The sequence below is a fragment of the Camelus dromedarius genome, chromosome 22, assembly GCF_036321535.1.
Source record: "Camelus dromedarius isolate mCamDro1 chromosome 22, mCamDro1.pat, whole genome shotgun sequence".
NCBI lineage: Eukaryota > Metazoa > Chordata > Mammalia > Artiodactyla > Camelidae > Camelus > Camelus dromedarius.
This window is the reverse complement of record NC_087457.1, coordinates 12745922-12758443: the sequence shown is the minus strand read 5'-3', so window position 1 is coordinate 12758443 and position 12522 is coordinate 12745922. Positions and strand designations below refer to the sequence as shown.

At 54.2% G+C, this 12522-nt stretch overlaps 1 protein-coding gene across 7 annotated transcripts in view; it reads right to left on the bottom strand.

Annotated features, from left to right (window-relative positions):
* The window catches only part of FGFR1 (fibroblast growth factor receptor 1), a 45069-nt gene that overhangs the window by 2548 nt on the left and 29999 nt on the right, over positions 1-12522 (bottom strand). For 2 of the 7 annotated variants that reach the window (XM_031440082.2, XM_031440088.2), the window contains 10 exons: positions 11151-11240; positions 10723-10895; positions 8921-9044; positions 7577-7767; positions 5566-5710; positions 3374-3576; positions 2267-2412; positions 1923-2044; positions 1014-1124; positions 307-497 (listed from right to left, as the gene is read on the bottom strand). In XM_031440082.2, the coding sequence (XP_031295942.1) occupies positions 307-497; positions 1014-1124; positions 1923-2044; positions 2267-2412; positions 3374-3576; positions 5566-5710; positions 7577-7767; positions 8921-9044; positions 10723-10895; positions 11151-11240 (1496 nt within the window). The remainder of the gene's footprint in view (positions 1-306; positions 498-1013; positions 1125-1922; positions 2045-2266; positions 2413-3373; positions 3577-5565; positions 5711-7576; positions 7768-8920; positions 9045-10722; positions 10896-11150; positions 11241-12522) is intronic. The other 5 variants (XM_031440083.2, XM_031440089.2, XM_031440085.2 and 2 more) reach the window with 3 other exon arrangements.

Below are 12522 nucleotides of genomic sequence, written 5' to 3'. Positions count from 1 at the left end.
GCATCACGCCCTGTCTCCCGGGGTGCATCACGTCCATGCTGGGCTGGGCTTGAACAAAGCAGCACCTAATGAGCACCCAGACTGTGCCGAACTCTCCCACATAGGGCCTGTTCCACCCCCATAACCATTCTACAGCTGAGGTGTCATCATTCTGACTTCCCCTTTGAGGAAATTTAAGTTGGTGGCTGTCTGAGGAAGCTAATCCAGTCTGGCCACAAGGCCACGCTGGCTTTCCTGACACTGAGATGCCCTGAGAGCAGTCCACACGCCCTCCACTCCACCCAGGGGAGCCTTCAGGTGCTGCACCTTCTTGGAGGCGAGATACTCCATGCCTCGGGCCACCTGGTAGGCGCAGGATACCAGGTCCTTGGAGGAGAGCTGCTCCTCCGGGTTGTGGCTGGGGTTGTAGCAGTATTCCAGCCCGGGCGGCCTCCGGGCCTGCAGGTACTCCCGGAGGTTGCCCTTGGAGGCGTACTCCACGATGACATAGAGAGGACCTGGGGGCACGAGGAGGCGGAGGCCATCAGGGCAGGCCGGCCGGCACACAGGCTTAGTTTCACCCCCAGCAGCACACCGCGAGCGTGTTCTCCAATCCTAAGTTCCCCTTTAGGGACCCCGGAAACTCGTTCCACTGCCCAAAGAAAGTCAGGGAAATCATTCTTCCCGGGATAGTCCAGGAAGTTCACAAGCAAAGCTTGGGGCAAGAGCCCTAACCTAGACCACAGTAACTCACCTGTTCCTGTCCACACACTGTGTGTGAATCCAGGTGCTGGTATTTTCAGACAAACCCCAAAGGGCATCAGCCCAGACGCTGAGGAACACATCCCAACTATTGCTAAACTGGGCTCTCCTCCCAACCCGCTTCCCTGAGCGTGGCTGAGAGATGCCCAGCCTGTTGCTGACACCCCAGCTTGGTTATCTTCTCCCTGAGAGACAGCGGGAGGCCCCGGTCCCTGCCCGAGCCCCTCCCGCACTAGCACGCGGGCGGGAAGCCAGCGGGGCTCCGTGCCTACCGTCCTGCGTGCAGGCCCCCAGCAGGTTGATGATGTTCTTGTGTTTCCCGATCATCTTCATCATCTCCATCTCGGAGATCAGGTCTGACAAGTCTTTCTCTGTTGCATCCGCTTTACAGACAAACCAGAGAAGGGGGTGAGACTCATTTGCTTTGGAAGGGAGGAGAACAAGTGAGGGGGAGGACTAAGATGTATGCCCAGGGCGCCTACTTCTCTGGGGTGTGCTTCTCTCCTCCCCTTTTAACCTCCAAATTTACTTTCCTCTCTCCTCTCCTGAGAGCCAGTGTTGCGGTAAGAGGTAGTGAGCAGGGCAGAGGCTATGCAGGAAAGTCAGCTGGCAGTGGGATCTGGAAACATCTGGGGGAGGGTGTAGCTCAGGTGTAGAGCATGCTTAGCATGCACAAGGTCCTGGGTTCAATCCCCAGTACCTCCATTAAAAAAAAATACATAAACCTAATTATCCGCTTCCCCCACCAAAAAAATTAAAAATAGATAAACAACAGGTTTCTACTGTAAATACAGAGAACTATATGCAATATTGCAATATCTTGTAGTAACCTATAATGAGAAAGAATATGAAAAGGAACATATGTATGTACATGTATCACTGAACCATGATGTGGTACACCAGAATTTGACATGGCATTGTAAACTGACTATACTTCAGTTTAAAAAAAAGTTGACTAAACACCTGACCACAACCCAGGTGGATGCCAAGGAACAAAGTGGGATCACAGTGATTCTGGGGTGCAGAACGCCCCCCACTCCTGGACGGACAACCCTACGCAGGCCACGTAGCAGGTGCAGGCACTGGAAGGGCCCCAGGCAGGGTGTTCTCCTTGGCCCGAGGCCCACACTCTGCTTGGAAAGGGAAAAGATCGTTTCTGCTAGAACAGAAATACCACTCACACTTCAGCATCTTCACAGCCACTTTGGTCACACGGTTGGGTTTGTCCTTGTCCAGCCCAATGGCCTCGGCCAACACCACCTGCCCAAAGCAGCCCTCTCCCAGGGGTTTGCCTAAAACCAGTCTTTTGGGGGAAACAAGGGTGGTATAAGCTGGGGGTGTAAAGTTCAAACCCAAGAGGACACCCCAACCCCCCTCCACGCGTCCCCCCAGCCGAGAGCAGGAAGAGGAAGTCGTGGTTTCTGGATGCACCTGGTACACGGTCACTTCCTGGGAGGTTCAAGCCCATGCAACTTCCACCATTAGAATGACAAGTGGGGATTCCTCAGGAAGGGGAGAGGGTTACCTGTCCCGAGGGAGCTCCCAGCGAGGGTCTTCGGGAAGCTCGTATTCAGAGACCCCAGCCAGCATGGGGGTTCCACTGGAAGAGAGCCGGGAGGGCCGAACCAGCAGGACTCCTGAGTTCATGGACGCGCTGGAGTCAGCCGACACCTACAGGGAAGCGTGGGGTCACCCTTCTAGCGGAGATGGGGGAAACGGCAGCAGATTCCTCCCACCCCACTCAGGGCTTTTGGCCACTGGCAGAGGGGTGTCCCTGTCATCTGAGTCCCCTCCCCAACACAGAGAGGCAGAAAGACCACCAGAGGTCGGAAGACCTATGTTCTATTTATTATTTTATTTGGGGTAGGAGGTAATTAGATTTATTTATTTATTTTTTAATGGAGGTACTGGAGATTGAACCCAGGAACTCGTGCATGCTAAGCAGGCACTTTACCACTGAGCTATACCCTCCCCCTGAACTACATTCTAAAACTGACTTATTTTCGCCACCAATGAGCCTTTCTGGGCTTCAGTTTACTCACCTTTCTCATAAGCATTCCAGACTGACGTTTTGTAACTTATCACTGCAATAGCAACTCTACTCTTGTCCCAGTTCATTGTGAAAACCCTGCCTTAGATTCTGGATTGCTGATTCCCAAAGCTCTTTCCAGAATTAGCACGGCTCTGGGTGAAGGCTGCCTACTTTCACATGCCTGAACCTTCAGTTCCAATTCCTGGGACAAAGGGAGGTGGGTGCATGGGAGATGGAATGGCCATCTTTCTCTCCCCTACTCTGTACCTTGGTACCGCTAACCGGCCCTCAGGGGGGCAGTTCAAATGTGCGTGTTCAGCATAGCTAGGACCATCTCCCAGTCCGCGTGCCGGGTGAGCAGGGCACTGCGGGGGGGTGGGGTAAGGTGGGCACAGGGAATCCATAGGCTGGAACAGCTGACAGCCTGGCTCTGAGCACTGAGGTCAGGATGTTCCCCTGCCCCGGCCCAGAGGCCAGGAGCAAAGCCTGGGGTGGTCAGTTGAAGACAGTGCACAGGACAGGGGGTTAGAGGGTCCCGGGGAAGCCCTTGGGGCACAGGGAGCCGGTGCGGCAGGGAGTGCAAATCCCCCATCTACTTTCTGTTACCTGTCTGCGCAGAGGGATGCTCTTGGCCAGCTTGTGCACGGCCATCTGGCTGTGGAAGTCACTCTTTTTGGTGCCGCTCTTCATCTTGTAGATGATGACAGACCCCACCATGCAGGAGATGAGGAAGGCCCCCGTGCAGTAGATGATGATCTCCAGGTACAGGGGCGAGGTCATCACCGCTGGTCGCTCTTCCAGGGCTGGGTCAGTGCGAACAGGGTGTTAGCGAGCTTGCAGGGCCCAGTCCACTAGGGTCCCAGCTCCTTAAGAAACTCAACACCCATCTCCTTTCTTCTGCGAATCTTAAGGGCAGGGAAGAACCAAGCCAGGTCGTAGCTAGGACGGGGTTCTGGTGCTGAGCAGATGACACAATCTGTGATCTTTGAGGCTTCCTGATGCTGACTTGAATCCCAAGAGGGATGGACTAGAACTACTGCTACACCAGGCCCATCCTCATGATCTCAGGGCCCCCCTGTGCTCAGCCGCATTGCTGGGCTGGATGGGTACCGGGTACCCTGTGAGAGACGGCTGGGAACCCACTTCCGCTAGATGCCTTCCTCAGCGTCCCCATGGAAATGTGCCCCTTCTCTGCAGTGCGAGCACCAGGTCAAACACCTATCACTGGGGACAGCCGACCATCCACGAGTCTGTCGTTATAGACAGTCCTCCAGTACCTTGAAGGCCCGGATGGCACCTCACTTGTGTCTGGAGGCCACAGCGCCTGGCATCGGGGGGCACCCACAGAACGAGGACACGTTGGTGGGGGGAGAGAAAACCAGCCTGTGTCCTGACTGAATTCCTCCCCCTCGCCTGTGTCATCTGTGCAGGTCAGACACGTGCACGCCAGACCACAGGCAAGACTAACTTAATTTCCAAACGTGTCTGGGCGGCTAAAGAGGAAAATGTAAGCTTTACTGCACTTCTTAAGAACTCTACTCACAGGCCTAACTCCTAAAACCGAAGAAGGAAGCTGGGGAGGGGGGAACTGTCTGATTCTCTTCTCTACTAAGAGTACACCCTGCTCTCACCCCCATAGAAACCCGTGCAGTTCAAACCCCCTCTCCCTCCCATGCAGAGGCTGGGGGGGGGGTCCCATCCAGCACCGGCTTCATAGAATGCCCCCTCCCCGACATGGAGGGGTCCCTCTTTCCCCTAGAGCTCTCCTCCCACTCCTCCCCTTTTAAAGACCCCAGCCAGCCACAGGGGCCAGCACCCCGGGGACCTCCCCTGGGAGGCCCTAAGTGTGACCTCAGATGAGCCCAAAGAGAACTTCCCGAGGCCTGACAAGGGGATGGCAGAGCTGATAACACGGAGAAGTGTTTCTGTTTTTCTCTTTCCCCAGCGTCGAGAAACAGAGACAACGGACTGGGAGCATACACAGGACACTGACAACGACGATGATAAAAACAGAACGCTTCTCTGCCTCCAGTGGGGGCATTATCAGAGGAGGAGATGGGGAGAGAGAAGACAAGAGGCCCAAGTCTGCAGAAAGCAGAGCAGCAGAGCGCCCAGACCACGTGCAGCCCCGCAGCCACCAGCCCGCCACCCTGCACAGGCTGCAGGCTCCTTCCTTCCCGGCCCCGCACACACGCCTCCCCCCCGGAGGGTAAATGGACACCACCAAGCTCGCTGCGCTGCGCTGCCCAGGACAGGCCTTGCTTAAAGCAGCTCAGGTCCGCTCATCTGAGCTCCCCTCCCTCTCCGCTCCGAGGTCAGGGCAGGGCGGCAGCGTGGGAGGGTGGAGGATGTTGTTCCTTGCAAGCGGCAACCCCTCCTTCCAGCGGGGGCCTACATTCAGTTAGAAGAGGAGTGCGGCCTTTCTGAGACCTTGCGGGCTGGCCATAAAGGATCAGATGAGAGAAGGGAGGCCGCTGGACCCAAGGATGGAAGGAGCTTGCCCTGGAGGAGAGCCCGGCTGCAGGTTAAATCCAGATCCCATGCATGCATTGCACTGGACAAGGGGAGAGCCAGTCGCAGGCGTGCAGGTGGGGGAGGCCTCCGCCTTCCCGCACCACTAGGAAAAGCTCCCGTGTGAGCTGGGAGGATTCGACCCACAAGGCTGGACAAGCAGCTAGAGCCGCCTGCTGGCCCTTGAAGCCCGGCTCTGCGTCTTCCCCGGCCCCTCAATGCATGCTCCCCCCGTGCCCGTGGTGAGGGCGGGACATCGAGAGGAGAAGTCCAGTGTATACCTTCCAGAACGGTCAACCATGCAGAGTGATGGGAGAGTCCGATAGAGTTACCCGCCAAGCATGTATACTCCCCCGCGTCCTCAAAGGAGACATTCCTTAAGTGAAGCACCTCCATCTCTTTGTCGGTGGTATTAACTCCGGCAGTCTAGAAGAGACAACGGAAGCAAAATGGACAAGCCCAGGACATGAGACCTCTCAGAGATGCAGAGAGAGAGGGAAGGAGGAAGAGCAAAGAGGGGATAAAAAAAACCCAGAGGAAGAAATGCTCCCCAGCGTCTCCTTTGCAACAAGGAACAAACAAAAACCACCAGGCAGCGCGAGACCTGTTAGAGGAAGAGAGTGAGACCCTGAGGGAGGAAGGCCGGCAGACCTGAGATGACGGTGGGGTGGCTGGTTATGACCCGTCACCAGACGCTGGCAGCCCCGGCCCATCCCAGCATGCGGCGGCGAGCTGCATGGAGAAATGCGGCCCGGCGTGCGGGCGGCTGTTTGGTTTCCAGTAAAGAAAGTCTCAGAAGGCACACACAGGAGGGATGGAGGGGGCTGCAGCCACACACCCACACACACACACCCACACACACACACACACACACACACACACACACACACCCCTGTGGATGCTCTTCCTTTCTCTCCTCCATCACTGAGGAGGCAGCAGGACCATCCCCCATGCAGCCGAGGAACACACACAAGGCACAGAGGGGGCGACACCAACACAGAACCAAACCAAACCAGCCTCCCAGGCCGGGTATTTTTCCATGGCTCCGGGCACTAGGAACACAGCAGGACAACAGGGAGGGCTGGGCGCTGGCCTCCCCACCTGCCCCAGCAGCTAGGGGCCCCCTCCGTATTCCCGTTACCTTTTGCCACAGGTCTGGTGACAGTGAGCCACGCAGACTGGTTAGCTTCACCAATATAGTTGGAAACCTTACACACATACTCCCCGCTCTGGGCCTCTGTCACATTGAACAGGGTCAGCACCTCTGCATCCGAGCTATTTATCCCCGAATGCTGGAACAAACCAACGACATGCCATCAGTTGGGCCAACCCTGAGATGTGGCCAGATTTTGCTCCCAGGCAATGTCACAGGCAGGCCCAGGGAGCTGAGGGAAGGGAGGAGCAAGAGAGACTTGGCACCTTTCCCTTCTGAGCAGGACGCAAGTGGATTTCAAAAGTCCGAAGCCCTTGACTGAAAAATGAACTTCAAAAAGTCACTACCCACCCCAACCAAATGTTCTGTCTGTGTTAAACCCTCTCCTCCAGGACGAGGGCAGGGATTGTGAATGGAGACGTGGCCACGGCCCCACTTCCTACATGGCAGTTTCAGCACCAGGAGTGAGGGTGGCCGGTAAATCTTTGGGGGTAATCAGGCCAGGGAGGACGAGGTCTAACGCTGGGACCAGGAGGGAAACCACTTTCCCAGCTTCTGGTTACTTCCTGTTGTAGGATCCACTGGAGAATTAGGTAATTCTCTTCCCTGGATTAATGGGGCATTCAGGGACAAGGGCTGGGAGTGAGAGGAGAAAGGAATAAAGAGCCATTACTCCTGAAACTCTGAGGGCTGACCTGTGGCCTTTGCCTTTCCAGCCCTACCTAAGTCGTGCCCGGTCGTTCACCCCACGGGCCAGAAAGGACGTGACTCGGGAGCCAGGGCAGAGACTGGGAGACGCCTGCTGGAGAGGCTTTGGTCGCGGGCCATGGGAAGGCAGGAGTGCACACACCTTCCTGGAGCAGCTGCCCCGAAAGCCTGGGCACAGTCACTCTTGAAGCTCTTTAGAAGCCAGCAGTGCCCACCCCCCAGCCCTCTGTGCCCCTCACATCTCCACCTGTGACCTGCCCCTGGTGGTCCTGCAGGATGTGGCTAGGTCCCCATTTAAGTCGGAGCCCGTGCCTGGAGGGAAGGGATGGGTCCCCGTCTTGGGCCCTGAGCTCGACCACAGCAACCTGGACCCCGGGAGACACAGGTCTCCTCCCCAGAGCCCAGCCCACGGAGACTAGGGCCAAGATTACCTTCAAGATCTGGACATAAGGCAGGTTGTCTGGACCAATCTTACTCCCGTTCACCTCGATGTGCTTTAGCCACTGGATGTGGGGCTGTGGGTCACTGTACACCTTACACATGAACTCCACGTTGCTGCCCAGGGCCACTGTCTTGTTGGCGGGCAAGCCTGCCTGCAGGATGGGCCGGTGAGGGGACCGCTCTGCGGAGGAAAGGAGTACAGGATGGAGGCCCATGAGGCTCTGCCGTGGCAGCTCCTGGCTGGGATGCTGACAGAGGGCATCCTGAAGACCTCCGAGAAGCATGCACCCGCCTCGGCTCTCTCGGGGATGGGCAGTGCGCTTCCCAGGCCCTCGGACGGGAGCTGGGAGAAGGGATACCCTTCTCTATTAAGACCCTGTTCCCTGAGGCAATGCATCTACATTCACAGGCATAAGACGTCTCTCTTTGCTTAACGCAGAACCTCATACCTTAGTCGCTCCAAGACCTCAGCCCAGCCTACCTGCCCTCAGCTAAAATCAGTCACTTAGACTCGTGCTGTTCAAGTGTGGTCCACGAGCAGCAGCACCAGCATCTCCAGGAGCTTGTTACAAAGGCTGAACCTCAGACCCCACCCCAGACCTCCGCGGCCAGAAGCTTATTTTTACACCGTATCCTTCAAGCCGAGGCAGAACGCTGGCTGTGTAACTATTTACCTTAAGGTGCTAGAGAATGAGATGCAGAACCTCTAGAAGGAAGAGGCTGAAGCAGTAGCACCTAGAAGCATGATGTTCCTCCTAGTGTCTCATGCAACACCTGGAGCTCTGCATTAACTAGGTGTCTGACCTCTCTGAGCCTCAGTCTGCTCTTCTGTGCAATGGGAACAACAGCATCTCCCTTGCAGAGGCGCCATGAGAACTGCCTGTGGTGTATTTATAGTACCCAGCAGGGCAGGCTGCTGGCATTGCGGAGTGATAGCTACTATTATCCTAAATTTAACATCAGTACTCCAGTCACCGCCTGCAGGGGAGACTATCAACAGCACCTTTCACTCTACGAGTCTGTGGTACAGGCTGATCCTTGCAGCTCTATTCACAGATAAGAAAAGGGGGTGGGGAGGTTGCAGCTCAGTGACAGAGTGTGTGCTTAGATGCACGAGGTCCTGGGTTCAATCCCCAGTACCTCTGTTAAAAAATAAACAAATGAATAAACACACCTAATTACCTCTCCCTGTAAAAAATTAATTGTACAAAAAATAAATGTTCTAAAAAGAAAAGAAAAGGGAGGCACAAAACAGGAAGGTGATGGAGCTAATAAATGCCACAGCGTCCTGACTGCATCCCTGAGTCAGCCTGGCCCCCGGCTCGCGGTCTTACCCACAACGTCCAGCTGGTAGGTGTGGTTGATGCTACCGTATTCGTTCTCCACAATGCAGGTGTAGTTGCCTTTATCCGAAGGCACCACTGAGTCCATTATGATGCTCCAGGTGGCATAACGGACCTGAGGGGAAACGTGCCAAAGGGCCCCACTGTGGGTCTGGAGGCAAACGTGAGCAAAGCCACATGGCGGCGGTGTTGGGGCCCAGTGGCTGTTACCGTCCCATCAGAGCACAGAGCCGAGTGCGGGCTGCACCTGAGCCAGGACAAGGCGGGCACTGCCACCCAGCCCCTTTACACTCTGCAGGAGAGAAGCAGGCAGACCAGGGTGAGAACTCCGGAGGTCTGCCCACAACGGGCAAGGCCGCCCGTGATCTGGACAAACGTGCCGTCCTCACTCTCCCAAATACACTGGGAACTCTCCCAGCCCTGCACCTCTGTCCACGCTGTTCCTGTGCCGGAACGGCTCCCTGCTTAGAGTCCAGCCCTGTCCGCCCGCCCTTGACATCTCATTTCAAAAACCATCTCCTCCAGCCCCGTCTCCAGCCAGAACTGTCCTCCCGTCCCTCTGTGCCCCACAGATGCTTTCCATGGCAGTGGTCACGGATGCCTGCTGTCCTATTAGTTGGAATTCTTTATGGGCAGGATGCTGCTTTGCAACACTCAGAGCACAGAGTCTTGCATACAGCAAGTGTCTGGTGAATTAACTTTAAAGGTTTCCTTATTTTTTCTGATCACCTCTGCTTTTCTTATACAAGATGCTTGAGAAAAAAGCAGCCAGGTGAGATGGGAAAGAAACAGGGATGACATGCGTGATCAGAGACTCTAAAGGAGGGATTCTGATGTTCTGAAAAGCGTTAAACAGGCAAAGGACACGAACAAACAATTTACACACCAGGAACTGGAAACTGCTTATTAACATGTAAATTCTAACTTTGTTACTAAGCAAAACAGCCCACGAACAATGAGATATTTTCATGTGTCAAATTTGTTAATGAAGGTAGAGTGAGCTTGTCATTTTCATACTCTGCCGTGGGAGAGCGAATTCATTTTCCGTTTTAAGAAAGTAACTGTTACCACAATAAAATAAAATTAAAAAATAAAATCACACCCTCAACTCATGACATCGCCCTCCCTTAAGAGTAATTTATCACAGTAAAATTTTATGTCTTCCCATTGTACTTTGAACTCTGTTGCCTAGTACATTTTCTGGAAAGACATATGTTCAAGAAATGTTCACGTAATAAATGAACAAGTGAATGAATAAATAAAATTACCTAATTATGGGGGAAAAGTAATTGGGTGATGTGCGTCAAGGGCTTAAAAAAAATTGCTTGTACTTTGATCTAGTAACTTCTAGCAATCTGTCCTAAGGCAGAATATTTTAAAATATGGTAACAAAGACTTATGTACAAAGATATTCACTGCAACTTTACAGCAGTGAACAACTGGAAATTAACTTGTATCACAAAACAGTTCATTAAATGATGGGATATTGTAATACTGGAACATTATGCAGCCATGAAAAATTATCTTTCAAACACATGGCAAAAGACATATGTTATAATGTTAACAATTGACAAGAAATTATATACACAATGTGATCAACCATGTAAAAACCATATACAAAGAAAAAAAAAGACTGAAAAGATTGAACTTTACTGGCACTTTTTTGTATCTGAAGATTTTCTAATTTTACAGATAGAAAGCATTATTTAAAACAATCAAAGGCATATAAAAAAGGATTTTCTAAGTAGCATCTCCTGCTCCTCTTACTCTGACCTTCATATGAACACATGTACCTTGTAGCCTCCGATCCTGTGGTCAGGTTTGAATTCCTTGCCATTTTTCAGCCAGCGCAGGGTGGGGTTGGGAGTCCCACTGGAGGGGCATTTGAACTTCACTGTCTTGGCAGCTGGCACCGCGTGCAATTTCTTTTCCATCTTTTCTGGGGACGTCCAGTAGGGAGCCACGGCTGCCCGGGGAGAGCCGAGAAAGACGGGCAGGGGCTGGTCAGGCTCAGGAGCGAGGACCCCAGCCTGCTCACCTGCCCACCACCTGGGAACAATGCCTGCACTGATCTGATCCCCCGAGGGATCCCACCGCAAGCATCGTGATGCCACATGTCTTCTCCTCCCCTTCTCCAGACAATCACCAGAGCTTTCCCCCTTGCCGGTTCAAACCCGACACCCAGGCCCGGAGGGCAGTAAGGTAGGAAACAGTGTCTCACGCATACGGTTTGGTTTGGTGTTATCCGTCTCTTTCTCCTCTGAAGAGGAGTCATCATCGTCATCGTCGTCCTCTGAGGAGGGGAGGGCATCTACGGCAAGGAGAAGGGAGCACTGAGGTCCCTCCAAGGGAAAGGGGGCCGGCAAGCTTTCCATCCAACCCACAGCCACCCCATGAACAAAAAGGCCAGTCAGCTATAGATATACTGACTCCAGTCCCCTCCTCCCTTAGTGACTGTCCCTCTGTGGAATAGAAACCGTTTGTTTAAGAACTGCATGCTCTACGCCTGTGCCCCTCCACCCCCAACCCCAGCACACTGCACCCCTCTGCCCGGAGGCCTTTACCCCAGGCAGTTCCATCACGGGCAGGTGAGTCCTCTTTCATCTAACTCCACCCTGCATTCAGAGGCTCACTCAACTCATCATGCCCCAGAGGCGCTGAGTCTCAGAACTAGCAGCCAGGGAAACTGTCTCCTCCTCTGGAGACCCAGACAGATCTAGGCACTGCAGCCAGAAGCCAATTCCGAAGCCGCGGGCCAAACTACCTCCAGTCAGAATCTGTCCAGCACGTGTCTGCTGAGGTTTGGAAGCTGCCCTTCTAAACCAGAGCGGGTAGGGAGCCCACCACGCGGTCCGTCCACCAACACCTGCCCCCAGTAAGTATCCATCCCTTTTAAAAGGCTTGACACACATGTGGTCACCAATCAGGGTAATGCCAGATCTTTTCCCAGCCCTTCCTAGTACTTGTGGGGTCTGGAGGGAAATAAAGAAGGCAAGTCCTCAGGGAGGGGCAGGTACTGGATGATGCCTGGGGGAGGAAGTGCCAGACCTGCACCCTGGGATACACGAGTACAGGAACCTTCAGCTCAACTTCGTTTAATCTAGGGTTTTGTAAAAGTCACATTCGACAAGTGGCAGATCCCCAAAGTCACTGAGTCCCAGGGTTCCCTGGTGGCCCTAACATAGCTCTGGAAGCTGAGGGACAGATGTTTCCCATCGAGCTGTGGCTATGGCGATGCACCTTCGTCACCCCTGGTCACAGGAGGGACCTCACCACATATTCGGGGGCTCTAATCACTAAGCCAAGTCCTAAGTCCAAATGGCAAGGGAATGAGAGGATGGATGCTGTCTGGGCCCTCGGAGCACCCCAGAGACTTCACAGTGTCTCACTGCCCCGGGTTCGTCCGCAATCGCCTGCGGGGTAGGGCCCGGAGGCCCGCGCTCTCTGGCCCGAGGCCCGCACCATTGGTCATGCCCCAAGAGCTAAGCCACGCGGCGGGCAGGGAGCGATGTTAGTGGGCGGCAGCTTCTGAAGCAGAGTGGGGGGCAGATCACGGAATGGGAGGAGATCTGGCTCCCCCTGAAACCAGCAGA